The 19,655-nt window shown below is 35.4% G+C and overlaps 1 protein-coding gene across 9 annotated transcripts in view; it reads right to left on the minus strand.

The window, feature by feature from the left end:
* Positions 1 to 19,655, minus strand: part of DLGAP1 (DLG associated protein 1) — a 1,118,212-nt gene that overhangs the window by 159,917 nt on the left and 938,640 nt on the right. For 6 of the 9 annotated variants that reach the window (XM_051970400.1, XM_051970402.1, XM_051970399.1 and 3 more), the window contains one exon: positions 9,356 to 9,385. The exons of the other annotated variants lie outside the window; for them this stretch is intronic. In XM_051970400.1, the coding sequence (XP_051826360.1) occupies positions 9,356 to 9,385 (30 nt within the window). The remainder of the gene's footprint in view (positions 1 to 9,355; positions 9,386 to 19,655) is intronic. 9 annotated transcript variants of the gene reach the window in all.

The raw sequence follows: 19,655 nt of genomic DNA on the forward strand, positions 1-19,655 counted from the left end.
TTTGGACCCTTTGGTGGTGTATCTGCCTCTGAGCTAAGTAGTTCTGATGTTTACCAGGTAAAGCCTACATACACGCCAGTTATTATCATCTTTTTAGTCCTCTTTGACTTTTGTAGCTCACACCAAATTCTATGGAGTCTATCTGCAATATTTGATTCAGCAAAATGAATGTCAGATGCCCACTGTGTTTTTGTTGTTCCTTGTCCTTTGTTCTTGAAGAAGACCAATGACATCAGAAGGATGATATCTTGACTTGCAAATGAATTTGATTTAAGTGAAGCAGAGCTGTGAAAAGTCATCAGCTTCACTCTCTCGAGTCCTTGGAGTCTAGGAGTAAAGCATAGGCCAGGTGACTGGCAATGGTCCTGAAGAGATAGCATGTCTTTTGTATAACTACTGACCTATATGACTGGAGAAATAACTTTACTTCTTAGAGTACTTGACAACTCACTTTTTAAAATTTTTGTTTTGTTTTTGGGAGGCAACCAGAGTTTTCATTAACATCCTTTTACTTTCTGTTTCCATTTTTCCATACTAACCTTCTCCTGAATGTTTATTCTATAATTTGTTTTTAAAGGGTCTTTCTTAGTCTTGGTTTTGGAAAACTATTTGATAAACTCTCAGGTTTTCTCTTTTCTCTCACTTTTTTTTTTTTTTTTTGGTATTAACTAGAAAATTCTCAACAAAAATGAATATTTCTATGTACAAAGACAGACAGAAAATCAGGATTATACATGAAACCATTTTATACAGTTTCTTCCTATTAATAGAACAGGGATTGAACCTATTATTTCAATTACATAAAAAACTTCATGAGGAAACTCCTTCGTAGTGATGCAGGCCAGTACTTCCTCTGCAACTGATAGTTTTACTGAGTTGTCCAGATCACTGAGAGGTTGACTGTCATACTCAGAACATTTTTTAGAGGCAGGTCTTGACTTCAAAGCTGGTTCTCCCACTTCCTTCACAATTTCTTTCTTTGACATGATTTTTTATCAACATTGCTCTGCTTGTCTGTATTCTTTTAAATTCCTCCTCAGTTTCCTCTAGATATCTATATTTTTAATGTTTCATTAACACTCTTTGCTTTTCTTTCTTTCTCCTGTCCTTTTTTTTTTTTTTGGTTGTTGGCATTTCTATCACCATACTCCATAATTTTCTCCCTGCCAAATACAAGCTCTCCCTTCTAATAAAATATAGTCAGGCAAAACAAATTGATATTGTTATAGCTCTGTCTAGAAATGTATGTCTCACTCTTTACCCAAAGTCTCTTGCCTCTTTACTGAGAGTTGGAAAAGTTACTTCATCAGATAATTCCAGAATTGTCATTGATCATCATATGGATCAAAGCAGTTTTCTTTTATGATGTCACTTTCAAAGTATATATTGTTTTCTTAATTCTGTACATTGCATTCTGCATCAGTTATCCAACCCTTCTCAAGTTTCTCTCAATCTACCTTATCATTTTTTAAGATGCAATAATACTCCATTATATTCATGTACAATAATTTGCTCAGCTATTTCCAAATTGATAGACATTCTTTCAGTTTCTAGTTCTTTGCTGTCTTGAAAAAACTCCTATAAATATTTTTGAAGATAGGAGCTTTTTTTCCTCATTTTTTTTGGATTGTTTCAGGGCATAGTCCCAATAGTGTGAATGCTTCATTATAGCATCTACACAGTGTAGTGATTTTGAGCATATTTCCAAATTGCTTTCTAGAATTCTAGGTTGAACAAATTCACAGCTCTACCACCTGATAGTTTTTATATTTTGAAAGAGGACTTTTGAAATTCTTGAAAAGTCTTTGGTATTAAAAAGATTCAATCTTTGATGGTGAAGTTCTAGGCAAAGATTTTTTTAAAGGTCATTGAGCTGCTTTTTAAAAATTGTCTTTGCGAAAGAAGAGTGGGTTGAGATAAACCTTTATCTTTCTATCTCTCCCTATGCCTATCTTTATTTTTTATCTTCACCATGTCCCCTAATACCTCCATCCCTAAATATCATCACGGACCATCACCCTTGCTCTGGCTACAGTATCCTCCGTTTCCAATCTTGAATCATGGGTAAATAAAATCATTTCTATACTATCCTCTTCTACTGAGTTTCTGGTTCCCTTGTCTAACCCTAAATCTTTTCTTCTTTCCTCAAGAGTTACACACCACTCCCTTTTCAAACCTTGTTGAAGAGACTGATTCATAATTCACTTAAAAAATTGAAGCCATTTGTGGATAGCTCAATCCATCTCACAGAATTTTACTATCTCACTCTTCTTCTTCACTTCAGTATCTAATGATGAAGTGGCTCTCTTGCTTACTAAGGCCAACTTTCCTATATAAATCTTTGAGCTCATTTTCTTTTGTCTTTTCTAGAACATTATCCTCACTATCTATCATTTCTATAACTTTCCAATTTTTAGTCTTTTTGGATTTACTAGTTCCTTCCCTGTTGTTCAATTGTTTTTCAGTCCTATTTTTCATGACCCCATTTGGGGTTTTTTTGCAAAGAAACTGGAATGTTTGCCATTTCCTTCTTCTGCTCATTTCTATAGGAGCAAACTGAGGTAAACGAGGTTAAGTGTCTTCTCCAGAGTTACATAGCTTGTAAGTGTCTCAGGCCAGAAGATGAGCCCTCCTGACTTCAGGCCTGGTACTCTGTCCACTGTGCACCTAGCTGCCTTTTGTTCTTACAAATAAGTCCAAGTCTACCTTATCCTTAAAAACTGTTACTAGATCTTACTATTCTCACCAGCTATTATCTTATATCCCTCTTCCCCTTTTCAGTTAAACTTTGAAAAAGACCATGTACAATGGGTATTTCCTCTTTATCCTTTTTCATTTTTTTTGAAATGTTTTCCTACCGTTCTTCTGATCTCACAATTCAAAAAGCTCTTTCTAAGGTTGCTTATGACCTCTTAATTGAGACATTTATGATTTTTTCTCAATTCTAATCTTCTTAAAAATTGTTTCTTCCTGAATACTATGACTCTGCCTTCTCTTGATTCTTCTGCTATCTGTCCAACAATTTCTTAGTTAAATTTGCTGGATTTTTGTCAATGTCATTCTCATTCTCTATGTGTGTTGCCTTGAACTCTCTTTTCTCTAGACTTTCATTTAGGAATCTCATCAACTTTCATGGGTTCAATCATCATCTCTAGGCATACAATTTCCAGAGCTATTATTTATTCATCTTTACTCTTTCCCCTGAGCTAAACCAGATATCACCACCTGCCTACTTGACATTTCAAACCAGGTGTCCTGTAGGTATCTCACATTCAATATGTCCAAAATATAACTCATTATTTCCCTCCCCCCTTATCTTCCTTACCTTCCTAACTTCCCTATTTTCGCTGAGGGAACTATCATTTTTCTAGTAATCTAACTTTGCAACATGGGTATCACTCTTCACTCCTTTCTGTTTCAACCTACATATACAGTAAGTTACAAAATCTTGTTATTTCTTTCATTACAAGATCTCTTGGATTTTTCCTCTTCTCTCTATTCACAAGCACTTTTCTTACCTTTCACTTGAAATACCTGTAATTGTTGATTTTTTTTTTTACAGAATTCTTTCCTTCATTACTTCCTATTTTAATCTGTCCTTTATACAATTGTTTAAATGATTTTATTAAAGTATAGTTCTGACCATGTTACCTTTTCCCCATGTTTAAAATGCAATTTTACCCACTTCCTAAACTCTAGTGGCTCTTTATTCGCTTCAGGATCAAATATGTGTGACATTTAAAGCCCTTTAAAACATGCCCTTTCCTACCTTTCTAGTCTTTTCACAGTTTACTCCTCTCATGCATTCTATTCTCCTATTTGTTACTTGAACAGGACTTGAACATTTTTCATAGATTTATACTGATAATCTCCGTTGTCTGTAATGCAATCCCTCCTATTTGCTCTTGCCATTCCTGACTTCCTTTAAGCCTCTACTCAAGGCCTTTCCTGGTCTCCCCATCATTTAATCTCTTCTAGGGCTACTTTCCACCCACTCTATATTTATTCTGTATGTACAGATTTATATATGTAATTTTCCCATTAGAATGTAAGCTCATTGAGGGTAAGAGTGGCTTTTTCTTTTTCTTCGTATCCTCAGTGATTATCATAGTATCTGGTATGGAGTAAGAACTTAATAAATGCTTTTTGATCAAATTGTCCTTGAAATTGTACCCATAGATCACTATATTCTTTGCCTATTAGTTGATCTTTCCACAAGATTAGTCATGTTTGATTGTTAATCATCATTAAAGTAAGAGTAGGAGATCTGGGTTTCTCTTTTAGGTTCACCAATAATCCTTTAATTTGTATGACCTGTTTCCTATCTTTCTGTCTTCAATTTATTAGTACTTTGCAATCAAATACTCTAGGGAACTTTTTCTTTCTTTCTTTTTTTTTAATTATAGCTTTTTATTTACAAGATATATGCATGAATAATTTTTCAGCATTGACCCTTGCAAAAACTTCTGTTTAGGGAACTTTTTCTGAGAGAAGTTACCAGATACAGTAACTTCAGAGGACTGAAGATGGGTTGTAGTTTTACCATAGAGGTAGTGGAATATAGGTATAGAATTAAAGCATATATTTTCAAGAATGGCCAATGTATTTATTTGTTTTGCTTGATTTTGACTTGTTACAAAGGAAGATCCTATTTTGTGAGCATGTAAAAAGAGTGGCAGAGAGTTATTGGGAAGTGTTAGTGATATACTAGGTCGTGCAATGGAAAAAGTTCCAGGCCTGGAACAAGAAAAACTGATCTTCATGAGTTCACATCTGGCTTCTGGCACTGACTACTTATGTGACTCTGGGCAAGTCACTTCATCCTGTTTGCCTCAGTTTCCTTATCTGTAAAATGAATTGGAGAAAGAAATGGCAAACCACTCTAGCATTTTTTGCCAAGAAAACCCCATTGGGTCACAAAGAGCCAGATATGACAGAAAAACAAATGAAATTAATACAAAAAAGAAAAGAGCATCAATTAAACACTTTAACAGGAAAAAAAGAGAGGTTTCTCCTTCCCATACCTTTTTAAAAAAAAAATAGTTGTCTATAGGTGTTTTACCTAAGAATGATGAAATCTTGCTTTAAAGCAACATAAATGTCAGAAACTTCATTTAAATTTATTACTAGCAATAAACTGATCGCAAATAAAAAGATCAGTGGGGTTTATGTGAATTAAACTCAGTATGTAGTACTTTGTGGAACAACTGGGGAAATACAATGAGGAATATCCTTTTCAGGAAAGTAATGAAATCGCCAACTTGAGTTGAAAAAAAATACTCTAATTTTATATTGCATTGTGAATACATTGCACATAAGTCTGCTGGAAATGATATGGAATATAAAGTTGAAGAATGCATCAATGAATTCCTCATTCACCTGGAATACTTAGTGAGGGAAATACTAGGACATGCTAATAGAAGAAAACTTGTTAGATATTTATGGCTCAGAAAGTCATCCTAAAGTCCTGGAAGATTTAGGGAACTGGATGAAAAGGGCTGAGTCAGATTTTTGCTATATTCATGCTTCTCTTCTTGAAAAGACTTCATACATGTTAAGTTAGAGGCTGTAATGTTTTGAAAAACCCTAGATAGAGAATTTCATGACTTTACCAATAGTTCTTCTCTGATGAGTGCTAGTCTGTCCTGAAATTTCTCTCAGAAAAACAAATGAGCTTCTAACTAATGTTACCAATAGAATGACCAGACCAAACAAAAACCTGAGATGTCCAGGGGACCTTTGTCATTTAAAAACAAAACTATTCCAGGAAACCTGTCAAATGTTGCTCTGGTCTTCTGAGGCACAACCCCGATAACTTCACTAGGTGGAAGCTTTGGGACTGAAGAGAGCTGCTAACAATTCTATCTGGGCCAGATAAGTGAGAAATTCTCTTCTGGTTTCTTCACATAAACTCATCTGTTCCCATTTTAAGAAACATAAAACAAGTTGCCCATAGAAGCCAAACCCTTCATCTCCCTAGTCTAGGTTTTCAAAGTACTTGGTGTCATTCAGGTATTTTTGATTCTCATCTACAGTGTGGAAAACAAATAGCCTTTCAGGCAAATCTCATCACATGACACAGCCTCAGTTATCAGTTCAAAAGGCTTGTAATCAACTCATCTGCTCTTGCTCTGTTTCATCTTGCCTCTCTTGACTTGACAAGTCTCCCACTTAACTCACGCTACACACATGTCTGTGTGTACAAAAAAGCTTCAGGCTGGGGCTAGTTCCTCCCTCTCTTAAAAAAGGCAAACCTGTCTACAATATGTTAAAGTAATTCTAACACTGGATGAGTCAGATGTTGACCCATGCTCTCATTCTATTTTGATTAAGGCAAATGTGAGCTGTTAGTCTGAAAAAGGAAGGATTTTGCTAAAGGCAAAAAAATCTTAGAGTTAAAATAAATCTACTATGCAGAAAATCCTAGAAGATTTACAATTATTTTGGCAAGTGTATTTTCCCCTCTATGCATGCTTCACTGCTTTATTATTTAAGAAGATGTAAGGGATCATTGATTTGAGCAGTGATAACAGCCAGAATCCAAAGTATCCACAACAAAGGGACAAAATAAAAATGTTGCTGGTAGTAGGGGCCAAATTGTGAAATGTTTCTGTGAAAATATTTTCTTTATTACTGGTTGATCAGAACATTGTCATATATCTCTACAAGGTAGGTAATATCATGTTAGGTCTTTTTAAAAGGTCATAGAATTACTTTTAATCAGAATGTCAATGCAATTTGTAGATGATTCTGTTTTTTTATACTTCAAAGATTTCAAAGTAAATTTTTTTTCTCGCTAAAAGGGAAAAAAAAATAACAAGCCACAGAATGATAAGTTCTCTGTTTTGACTCAAGATATTTTCTGGTTTTGTTTCCCCTCCTCCCTAAAAATAAACAACCCCAAACCCAAAACATGTTTGATATTTTCCTGGTTCTAGGATTATCCAGTTCAGAACCATTTTCAGATCCTATCAATCTGGCTGGTTGCTCTTTGACTTTAAATTTTTATTTTTATTTTTTTAACATTTAGCAGGCTCAATAAAAGTACCCAAAATTAATCTTCACAAATGGAGAATTTGCTGATATGCTCATTAGGTGAGCATTTGCAAAATCTACAGCATTACTTTTGTCTTCAAACTGTATAGATTTTGGTTTGGTGCTCCAAAGGAGGCATGCTGATGTCTATGGAAAGGCTGCCAACCTAATACCTTTCACATGTTTCTTAGCTGCTACAACTTTCTACCCATCAGGTGCTGCTGTAAGTGGGGTATTGGGCCTGAGTATGACATTGCCACAAAGGAGGCAAAGTGATGAAGGTGGGAGAGGCTAGGAAGGAGCCTAACCAAGAAAACAGACTTTTATCCTGCCTCCTGCCCTCATTCCTCCCCAGAGTCTTTTTCTGAAGACTACAGAACACTTTTTGTGGACGCTCAGGCAGCAAAACAAGCATTAGCTATAAGGAGCTAATAGTTTTGGGTGACTTTTGGGGCAAATGATTTATGAACATAAGGTCAAGCAGGCAACAGAAAAGTGATTACTTCAAAACCATTCCTTCATAAAATATCAAAATAGCCCCAGAGAATCTGCAGTGTTAGAATTCCTATTCTATAGCAGGATTTCTTAACCTGGGATCCATGGACCCCAAAGGCCCATGAATAGATTCAATAAACTTGGATGTGGAAAAAAAAAATACAACTTTATTTTTCACTAACCTCTAACTGAAATTTAGTATTTCCTTTAATTATTCAAAGGCATTATTGTGAAAAGGGGTTCATAAGTTTCCCCAGACTAGCAGTGTCACAAAAAAGATTAAGAACTCCTGTTCTACAGATAATTAAACTGAAGCTCAGTTCTGATCCCCATCAGAATTGCTGCTGCAGAATATTCAGTCCCTATTCATGGAGTGATTTGGCAGGGGGAGTGTGGTCATTTTGTAGACTGGCTCTGTGTATTCTTGTTTGATCTGATTTATCACCTGAAACATTCCCTATACCTCTCCTGCTTCCTTTCCTTATGCCCTCATACCTTCTATATCAAGTCCTATGTCATCTTTCCCTTGTTCTCTGTGTTGCACAGGAGCAGGGTCATTTTTCCAGCAATATAAGTTGTGAAGTTTACTTTTTCAATATTTTCCTTAGAAACACCACAATTCCAAACTATTCAAAAGCAAGAATTCTTCCCTTTGGGATGTGGTTTGTCCCCTTGTCCCCTTTACTTATCTCCCCAAATCTATTCTTTGCTTTAGTCCAATATATCATTTCCCCACTCCCATGTCCATGCATTTCCCATTCAACAAGCCATAGCTCCTTTTAAATTAAAAACTCACCTTAAAGCCCAACACCTCCTCCGAGAAGCCTTCCCTGATTAAGCAGGATGAGGAAACCTCGGAAGCATGACTGACAACACTCCCAGTAAAACAAACAAACACAAAACCCCGAACAAACATAAAAACTCACAAAAAAAGAGAAAAGGACATATTCTCTGCTTTTGGATTGTATGCTCCCTGAAGATAAGGATAATGGTTGTAATAATAACTCATCAATCAGATAATGTGGAATAATGCAACTTTTATAAAAGAAAAAAGATATTTAGAAAACCCCCAAAGAAACAAACTCTCTGGGAATGTACACTGTCATGTTTCCTCCTGGGCTTTTCCCCCTCTAAGCTTTACCTTTCTTTCTTTTCCCCTTTTTCCTTACCTTGCTTTCTCAGATTCCTGAAAGGGGAAGCTTTAGAGACTGATCATCAATAAGGAAAAGACATCTCTAGGTGCAGTACTAAAGACCTATCCTGGGTAGCATATCAAGTCCTTCCCTCTGCCCCCAACTCCCCATTGAGATTTGTCATGTATATCTACTTAGTTATTTTGCTCGTTAGGAAGAATAACTAGGTGTTCTGCTCTCTGGTAAACAGGTATTTCCAAGGCAAATATGCATGCTATGTATGAGTAAATGTCCAAAGAATTTAGAAAAAGAACCAAAGGCAAAGTTCCTTGAACAGACTCACGTAACCATTACCAATATAGAATGGAGCCCACACAAATTAAGGGGCTTCCTGAAGGTCATTTGGTGTGAGTGAATCACAGCAGAAAATAGAAACCACAGTCCTGTTTTGCTGCCTTTCTAGGTTCCTGATGATACAATTTGTAGAAAGGAAGAGACCTAGGGGCCTATAATTTGACCAGCACAAGCAGAGGCAAAGAGATAGAAAAGCAAATGTTGGCTCTTATGGGAAAATGACCATCAACTACCCAAATGCTCCAGATGCCCATCTTGCCGCTGCTGGAAGAAGACCAAAACCCTTATTTGGATCCCCTGAGCAAAACATTGATTTTGTGGTTGCCAAAAAAACGTACCTTCAACTGCAGAACTCAGTTTTATGATACCTTGAACAAAAACAAAAAATGGCAGTTATATAATGGCCCCAAATTACCCTTCCAGTCTTCTATAACACATGCGTCAGGTCTAGACTTACAACTATTCATAATCAAAGAATTTGTTTTAATCAGAATATTAACTTAGAAAATTCAATTTCTTTGAGCCCAGGTGAAGAGCTCATTAGTTTCCTCTAGTCACTTTTATCCTTCCAAATTAAGACACTGAGCAATAAAAAGGTAAGAGAAAGAGATCTTAAGTGTCTTTGGAGAAAGCAGGACCCAAACCTTGTATGAATAATGTGTTAAAGCACTATCAACCTGGAAAATACCACATAGCTGGAGGCAACTCCCCAGCAATGATTTTCACTTTATATTGTGTTTGGAGACAAAGCAGTATGGATTTTCCACTGAGTAAAGGAATCAGGAGAGGGGTAGGACATCTATAACTTGTTTCAGGTGGACAGCTGAGCCAGGCAAAATTTCAAAGATTCAGTTTGCCTTCTAACAATTTTGGAAGAAGATTTCTGCTGACATTTATTAGGGAATCAAATTTTATATTGTGACTTTACAACTTATTTCTCTGAGGTTGTTGGGTCTTGCTTGTACAATATTTTCAATTTGATGTTTGCAAAGCTCTTCTGGGCTTTATCCTCAGGGCAGGGGTCTACTACAGTTCTGGAGAGGAATTTAGTATAAAAATGCAAAATTAGAATTTCAAGATTCCTTAGACATCATGTAGCTCAATCCCTTTATTTTACAGATGGAGAAATTGCCATTAGTGGTAGAGGACCAGAACATCCAGAGCTTTGGATTCCAGGGTCCTTTCCACTAAATAGTCTAAATTGTGAGGACACTCAGAATTCTCAAATAATTTTGTTGGATTCAAGACTTAAACTGTCTCTTGGTATTATACATCAGTTTTAAAATATGAGGCTACTTCTGTAGCTTCTAGTAACTTTAAAGTCTATATAAAAGTGAAGGCAGGGTATCTCTAGAAAATTCTGGACTCAGGAAAACTGGACACGATCCAAGAGGTTAAGGAAGAAAAAATCCTTTGGATAAGCCATTATTGGGGAAATCTTCAAAGATCCATGGGATAGCTCATACCCTCCTTGGTTTGAGGGTCTAGTTTTGACTCCTTCACAGAATGGAAATACAACAAATCCAAAATGCTCTTAAATTTGAACAGGAGAATTCAGCACTGGCATAAATCCACCTTGATTTTTAAGGTGGATTATATTATATTATCATTATAACTTTCAACAGAATATCCTTTTTTTTTTTTTTTGCTATTTACTACATTTCATTTAAATTTAAAAAAATCAGTAATGGACTTTCTTCCTTTTAGTGTGGTATTAGAGGAAAATCTTAGAAATGTAGAATCCCCTCTCATAAGCAAATCCATATTTAGAAATTTTGACTTAAGTGAATAATCCAATATTGTTAAGAGTTTTCATTTCCTATTGTTTTATAGAGGGAAAAAATAACCCTCCCCCTTTCCTCCCCACTTATAGTTTTCATAGGTCTTAGAAAAGCACTCAAATGTGCCTTTGGTGCAGGAATTGTGTGGGAAACATTAGCAGCAGACAGATCAACAGGGTTTGCAGCCCAAACAGATGCAGAAATGACTGTTGGAACAAGGACTTCAGAAAGCAAGCAGGCAGCACCACAAACAGTACGTAGAGTTCTTTAGGCAGCAACACTGTTTTTGTAAATCATAGGAGAGCCTCCACGGATGAACATGGTGGAAGGCTAATAATTTTCTTTGGTCTTATGTTTCCTGTTTAATTTTATCCATGACAACAAATGCAGGTACCATTATGATTGTGGGCAAGACTCTTAATTTTTCTGAGGCTCAGTGTCCTCCTTTGTAAAATGGAAATGATAATACCTGAAGTGTCTACTCAGTAAGACTATTAGATCAGGTCAGATAAGCATGTAAAATCCAGGCAAATCTTAGAGATAAGTAAATGTTAGCTATCATCACCACCACCATCACCATCACCATCATCAATTGACTTTAAAAGGATAATTGTTTCTGGCTCAAGTTCAGAGCTCATTAACTCCCTCTAGTCTTTTTAAGTCTGAATTAAATCACTTGAAATAAAAACAGGACCACAGCCTTCATTCCTTCCACTACTCCCACTTTGACTCATACTGACTTTGGGCTCCTTTACAAATTCCTCTTGTGCCAGAACATCTTCATTCTAGCTTCATCTGCTTTTGTGCCTAGCCTTGACCCTTTGGTTTAGCACTTTCATGTTTCATTAGCTCTAGTTTCAAGGTCCTTGTTCCCTTGATTTTCTACCATCCCTGAAATATGAATCCTCAAATCTAGGAAACTCTCATTAACCATATTCTCCACCTTTGCCCCTCAGGCTGATAAAGATCCCTAGAGCATTTCAGTAAATGCAACTGACTATATATCTCCCATAAATTCATGGCCAACAATCTAAACTGAGCTCTTGCTCAATAATTTTTCTGCTTATTAGTACTTAAGAGCTTATCTGATTCTTCAGAGCAAAAATTCTAATTCTCTCTTCTCTGTCTTTGCAGAGAACTTACAGCCTTCAACTTCACAGAGAAGATGGAAGCCATCCGTGGGAATTTTATTCAGATCCTTTCCTCTATTCTTTGGGAAGCTAGGTAGTACAGTGGATGGAGTGCCAGATCTCGAAAGAAAGACTCAACTTCTTGAATTCAAATTTGTTTGAACTATATTTACTATATAGTTTGTTTTTTATATTTGCTATTTTTTATTTATTCACTAGCTGTAAAACCCTGGGCAAGTCATTTCATCCTATTTGCCTCAATTTCCTCATCTGTAAAAGGAGCTAGAGAGAAATGGCAAACCAAACTAGTATTTTTGGCAAGAAAATCCCAGATGAGGTCATGAAGAGTTGGACGTGACTAAGCAACAACAACTACTATTGGACCTATGCCCCAAAAAGATCAAAGATAGAAGAAAGAGGACTTAGTTCAAAAAACATTTAGAACAGTTTCTTTATAGTAGTCCCAAATTAGAAACCAAGGGGGTTTCCAATCAGTTTCTGTTGAGGAATGACAAAACACACTGTGGTATATAAATGTAAGGAAATATTATTGTACTATAAGAAATGATGAGACTGGATGTGATTCACAGCATAGTGTTTTCACTTTTTTTTTTTTTTTTGCTTGTTGTTTTTTTGCTTGTTTTTTCTTTTTCATTCCTTCCCTTCCCTCCCTCAGCTTTTGATGTTTTTTTCCTTGAGCAGCATGATGGAGGTAGGGGTATGTTTGGCTTATGTCGGATTACTTGTTGTCTGGAGGAGGGGAAGTGGGAAAGGAGGGAGGAAGGTTTGAGACATGGGAGTTTTGGGGTGGTGGGTGATGAGTGCTATCTTTGCCTGTATTTTGAGAAATGGGGGGCTATTGCTATGGAGAAAAAATGATGAAATAGTTTCAGAAGAAATTGGGAAGATCTCTAAAAACTGATACACATAAAAGTAAGCATAACCAGAAGAACAATTTATATAATGACAACATTAGAGAAGAAATAGTTTTGAAATTCTCATCAGTGCAATGATAAGACATGGGTATAGAAAGCTGAGGATGAGATATATCACCCATTTCCTATCAGAAAGGTGATGGATTTAAAATACACAGAGAACCATTGTTTTTGGGTATAACTAGTTGTTTTGCTAGATTATGCACATTTATGAAGATCTTAGTTTCTGCTTTATTTACTTATTTGTTTATTTATTCACTCACTTATCAATATATTTATTTATTATTGTTCAATGGGGGACAGTGAGGACAAATTATAGCACATGTCAAAATAAATAAATTTATTTAAAAAAAAATCTTGCTCTTTCAAAGACTGTCAATGACCTAACCACCAGATTTAGTTAGTCCCAGTTTTTATTCTCTTTAACCTTTCAGCACTTTTGGCATTGTTGAATATGTTCTTCTTTCATTATTCTTTTCCCTCCTTGGTTTCTGAGGCCTCTTCAATTGCTCCTTTTTTGTTTCTTTTGTTGGCTTCTTATCCTCTTAAATCCTTAAGGTGGAAATTCCTCAAGGGTCCTAGACTCTCTTCTTGAAGTATAATTGGTGCTTAATTAAAGCTTGATGCTTTTTTTCTCTCCTTGGCAACTTCATTTATTTCCACAGCTCAAATACTACTACCAGTAGATAATGCTCAGATCCCTGTCTCCAACTGGGACTTTTCTTCTGCACTCTTTACCCATAGATATCTAACACTAGATTCACTATCTTTCTCCCTAAATCTGGTCCTCTAAGTGATCTCACTATTTCCATCTATAATATGAGCATCTTCACATTCATATCAATTAGTGATCTTTGATTCATCCTTCTTACTCATGCTTATAAACAATCAGTTATCAACTAGGTTTATTATTATTTAAAACAATTTTTTTACCATTATATTTCTTGGATTTTTCTTTCCTTTACCTTAGAATTACCTTAGAATCAGTCCTCATTCCTATCCATGTAGACTAATGAATACCTCATTAAAGAATCTTCTCACAAATCCACTTCTTCTTTCAATCCCTCTGTCACACTGCTATCTATGTAATTTTACATATAAATCTGATCACATCATTTCTCTTTCAAATTTTCAGTGACTATTTCCTATCAAGTAAAGGTCCTTCTGCTCAGGATTCAAAGACTTTCATAATCTGACAATACTTGATCTTTCTAGTCTCTCCACACTCTACATTCAAGCCAGACGGAACAATTCTCTTGTCTTTCTAAAAACATAGCCTACTTACAGGCTCTTCCCTCTGTCTAGAATACTCTTCATTCTTTCCTTCTCCTGCTGAATTTTTAACTAACAATAAACAATAACTAGAATTTGTACAGAGCTTTAAAGTTTACAAATTTCTTTACAAATACCTAATTTTATCTTCATTATAACCCTGAGAAGTAGGTAGTATGATTATTTCTATTTTATAAATAATGTTACTGAGATGTACTATTGAGATTAATGTCATATGGCTACTAAATCTCTGAGGGTGGATTTGAACTTAGGTCTCCCTTATTGGAGGACTGGTATATTATTTATTATGCTATGTAGAGAAGGGAGGTACCTCAGAAATCATCTACTCTAATTTTATCAGTGAGGAACTGAGTCCCAGAGATGCTTAGAAATTCCAAATTAATCCATTAACCCAGTAATAGAATTGGAATTTGAACTCCATCACCTAATTGTAAATCCAGAACCTTTTCCTCTGTACCATACCATTTTAGGCAAAATCTAATCTTTAAATAACCTTGAACTTGAAAAATATTACAAAAAACTAGCATTTTCATATACATTTTGGAACTGAAGGAGGGACTTTACATAAAATTGGAAACCTCTATTTTGTAGAATCTGCTTTTCTTTTTAAAGTATATATTCAGTTCAATATATAACTTTCAAAACTGTCCTGTTTGTCTTTGATTCCTTCTCATCTGCCTATTATTTTCTTTACATTTTGGGGATGCCTAATTTCTGCCCTCTTCCCCCTATCTATCTCTCCCAACTGAAAACAAAAAAGAAAAGAAAAAAAAAAAGAAAAGCTAAATCATTGTACCAAATACGCATAGTTAAACAAAATAAATTTTCATATTGCCTACCATTTATTTTTTACCCATCCTTTAAAGTTGAATTAAAATGCCACCTTTTCCATGAAAACGTCTAAATCTTCTTGGTTTCTAAATCTTCTGCCATCAGAGCTCTCACAGCATTTTGCTTTGAAATCAAGTAATATAGTATATAATGACTATCTTTCTTTTTGTCTTAATTCTCTACTAAATTTTGAGTTGATTAAGCCTCAAAGATATATGTTATATATGCCAACTATTATTTAAAACTTCATAGCACCCAACAGTATTATTTACATAGTGTGCATGTAATAAATGACTATCATACTACACCACAAGAGTTTAATTTACGCAAGATTATATAGAATTTTATGCATGGTGAGTATATATTGCTAGTTACAGAAAACCAATGAGGAACTCTGAAGTAGAATAGGAGTAAAAGATGTCATTAAATAGAGAAAATGAGTTGGTTAATAGTACAGATGAGCAATGAAAAAGGTGGATTCATGGGAGGATATGAGTGAAAATTACATAGGATGGGCAGCTATGGAAAGATTATCATCTGCATAGTTGGAAGGAACTCTCAAATTCCTTTTTAGATATTTTTTAATACTTGAGTATTTGTTGCATTACAAAAAGAAAAAAAGCCAGGGAATTAGAAATAATTAAATAAACTTTTTTGGGAATTTTTGAAATAAAAAGACATAAATAACTCATATATATATATATATATATATATATATACATACACATATATTTATACACACATATGTATATCTAGCTTTAAACCTTGTAAGAGCAGACCTTCTGTCCTTATCATCCATGCCTAATACCAATTTTTTCTAAGTCTAGTTGCTTAATTAAGGGGGAAAGGCAAGAAATAAGTATTTCTAATTATGTACCAGGCACTGTGCTAAGAGCTTTACAAATGACCTCTCATTTGATCCTGATAACCCTTTGAGGGAGGTGATATTATTATCCCTGGTTTACAGAGGAGGAAACTGAGGCAGAAAAGTTAAATGACTAGTCTACTGTCACACAGCTAGCCAATATCTAAAGCTGGATTTAAACTTGGATCTACTTGACACTAGGATATATTGAATTGAATCACTGGTGATTGGTTTAATATGCCAAGGGTTTATCTTCTCATTTGATTCTCTCAGATACATTTGTATTTTCAAAGAACTTATCAATACAAGTTATTATATTTTTAGCATTTTTCCATAATATGGATTTTTCTTTTGGGGGGTAGGGAGAGTTGGGTGGGGAATAGACCTTTCAGGACTTAGGTCTATTCCTATTCCCCTTTCTGTATATAAAAATAGCTACTCTAGGGGTTAATAAAAGCCATGGGGTTAACAAAAATTGGTTATATGAAATAGTTCAAGTCACTTTCAGATGAAGGAGTAATTCTAATATGGGAAAAAGTCATTTAGCTCATTCTATTATCTCCAGGAGTGATCATGCCTTACATAATGTAAGTGTTGAATAAATATTTGATGATAATGATTATTCTTTTCCAGTAATAGAAATAGTCAACATTCCAGAGATAACTTGTCTAATACAATATACCTGTTTTACAAGTGAAGAAAAATTAAGTGGTTTGCCAAAGGTCACACAATATATGAATGGCAGACATAGAATTAGGATGGATCTCCTGACACCTTTTCCAATGATATTTCCATTATATCATAATGATATAATGTAGGATATACATTTCTAGAGATGGACAACTCAGGATAGTCTAGCATAATGGCTAGAGAAGGATAATTAGTATGACACTGAGACTAAGTAGACATGTGATCTAGAGTCATATGAGGATTTTTAAAGGAACATGCAATGATTAGCTTGGAAGTGAGAAGACTTTGGAGAGGCAGCAGGGAGGTTTGGGAAAAGCTAATTGTTTTCAAGAATATGAAAGATTATCATAGTGAAGTTGGATTAGCCATGTTCTACTTGACTTAAGAGGGCTGAACTCTAAAAGTTACGAATAGATAACGTAATGAGGCAGATTTAAGTTATACATGATGAAACTTCTATCAAGTAGAACTTTCCAAAAGTAAAAGAAGTTGATCCAGAAGTTACTACGCTACCTGTTATTTGAAGTCTTCAAGCAGTTGATTAATTGTAGTAGAATGGATCATATTACTGCTGATGATTTACATGTAAGAAGTAGCATGAAGGACACCAACAGAGATCTACCAGAGAAAGGGCTGGGTTAATAATGCAGTAAGAATGAGTGAAGAGATGGATAGATAGAGTTCCTAAAATTTTTTGGGAAAACCTCCAACATGTTGGATAAATCTTCTATGGAGGACTTAAGGAAAGACATGGACAAAAATTGACATAGGATGAAAAAATAAACTCTAGTTGTATATCCATATGGGTCCTGAGAATACATTACTGATGTTATAGGCCATGCAAGTGTAAAAGATGTATTATTCCCCATGTTCCTCTGGTTATTTCAACATTGCAAGAATCTTATTTATACATCCCAGCATTATATTCTTTTTTTTTTTTTCATAATTATAACTTTTTATTGACAGAATCCATGCCTGGCTAATTTTTTACATTATCCTTTGCACTCACTTCTGTTCTGACTTTTCCCCTCCCTCTCTTCACCCCCTCCCGCAGATGGCAAGCAGTCCTATACATGTTAAATAAGTCACAGCACATCCTAGATACTATATATGTGTGCAGAACCAACCAGTTCTTTTCTTGCACAGGGAGAATTGGATTCAGAAGGTAAAAATAGCCCAGGAAGAAAAACAAAAATGCAAACAGTTTACATTCATTTCCCAGTGTTCTTTCTTTGGGTATAGCTGCTTCTGTCCATCCTTGATCAATCGAAACGGAGTTAGATCTTCTCTTTGTCGAAGAAATCCACTTCCATCAGAATACATCTTCATACAGTATCGTTATTGAGGTATATAATGATCTCCTGGTTCTGCTCATTTCTCTTAGCATCAGTTCATGTAAGTCTCACCAGTCCTCTCTGTATTCATCCCCAGCATTATATTCTTTGAGGAAAAAATTAATCCCAGGTTGCAGTGCTTCCTACTTTCTACCACAGAGATATGTTTTGTTCCTGGTTGTTTTTTTGTTTGCAATTAATTTGTTCTTCCTTTCTACAAGCATAATACAGCCTAGGCTGTAAAGGTGTTATTTGTTTTAGGAAACAAATAGTAGATTAAAAGTGGGGAGTGGAGAGGGAGCAGCAGATGTGAACATACCTTTGATCTCTCATTCTTGAGAGATGGGATGGCAAGCACCTGGTGGCAACAGAAATGATAACAAAGCCCTGGTACTGATGGGGCTTGCCCTTGAAGAAGGCTGTATAATCAGTAATGAAAGCTGAATGCTCTCTATGGCCACACAAGGGAAAGGAACTCAAGTACTGAGAGGAAAGAAAAATCTCAATAATAGAGCTCTGCCTAGCTTGGTCACTGTTTAAAATAACAATTTATATATAAATATGCCTGGGGGGGTGATGGTGGTGGAGGAGAATGAAAAGTAGGTAGCTCCATGACCATAAACTAAAATGAAGTATTTTCTACATTTTCTACACTTAAAACATATATTGCAAAATCATCCAGCTGAGCGTGGATACAGAAATGCAGTTTTCAAGCTAATTCACAGAACTATAAATGAAAGGCTTTTTTGCAATTTATGTCCTTGACAGAATTCTCTTTTTATTAGCGATTTCTTTGCTTTGCTAGAGATGACTAACCAGCCTGCTGAGTATCTAATACGACCTTCAGGGTTTCTACAGTTCCTTTTGTAGAGCTGCATCTCCCCCTGGTGTTTGTTTTTTAGTGTTACTACATCATGTTATTGGCCAGAGTTAAATTAGACGTAATTATATATATATTCCAGTGGCCTCTTAAACACTTTAAATTTTTGAATTCTACAGGGAATAGTTTTATGTCAGCAGAAACAGGCACTGATTAGAATTTTGATAATAAAATAAATTTTGATTTTATTTTGAGAGTTTGATAAAAACTTTGATCAAGGCTCATCAGAATCACAGGATCCTGGAATCTTGGAGCTTGTGGAGGTCTCAAAGGTCATCCAGTCTGACCTGGACCTGAGCAGGAATTCTCTTTACAACATTCCCTGACAAGAGGTCATCTAGCTTTTGCTTGTAGGCTTTAAAAGAGGGAGAATCCATTACTTCTGTAAACAGTCCATTGTGCTTATGGACAGTTCTTACCTCAAGACTATGCTGGCCTCCCTGCAAATATTGTTCCTTATTCTTCTCTCGGGGTCAGAAAGAATGATTCTTTATCCACATGGCTCCTCTTCAGGACAACTACCCTGTATTCAGTAACACAATGTCTGGCACATAGTAGGTGCTTAATAAATGTTTATCGAATTGAGCAGAATAATCCTTGGACAGGCTAAATATACCCATTTCCTTCAAATAATCCTCAAAGGATATGAATTCTCAACCCAGCCTTGCTGAAAGCTTAATCATTGGAGGAAGGATAGATTTGGAGATTCAAATTCCAATTTTGCCACTTTCCTTCTGTGTCATCACAGGCAAACCACTTAAGCTCTCTAGGTCTCAGTTTCCTCATTTGTAAGATGAGAGAGGGGTAGACTTTTAGGCCTCAAGTATTTCAGCTTTAAATTTGAATTTATAATCTTCTGAAATTATTTCTCTCTATGTCTCAGTCTCTGTCTATCTCTC

Source organism: Antechinus flavipes, chromosome 1 (assembly GCF_016432865.1).
Source record: "Antechinus flavipes isolate AdamAnt ecotype Samford, QLD, Australia chromosome 1, AdamAnt_v2, whole genome shotgun sequence".
Classification (NCBI taxonomy): domain Eukaryota; kingdom Metazoa; phylum Chordata; class Mammalia; order Dasyuromorphia; family Dasyuridae; genus Antechinus; species Antechinus flavipes.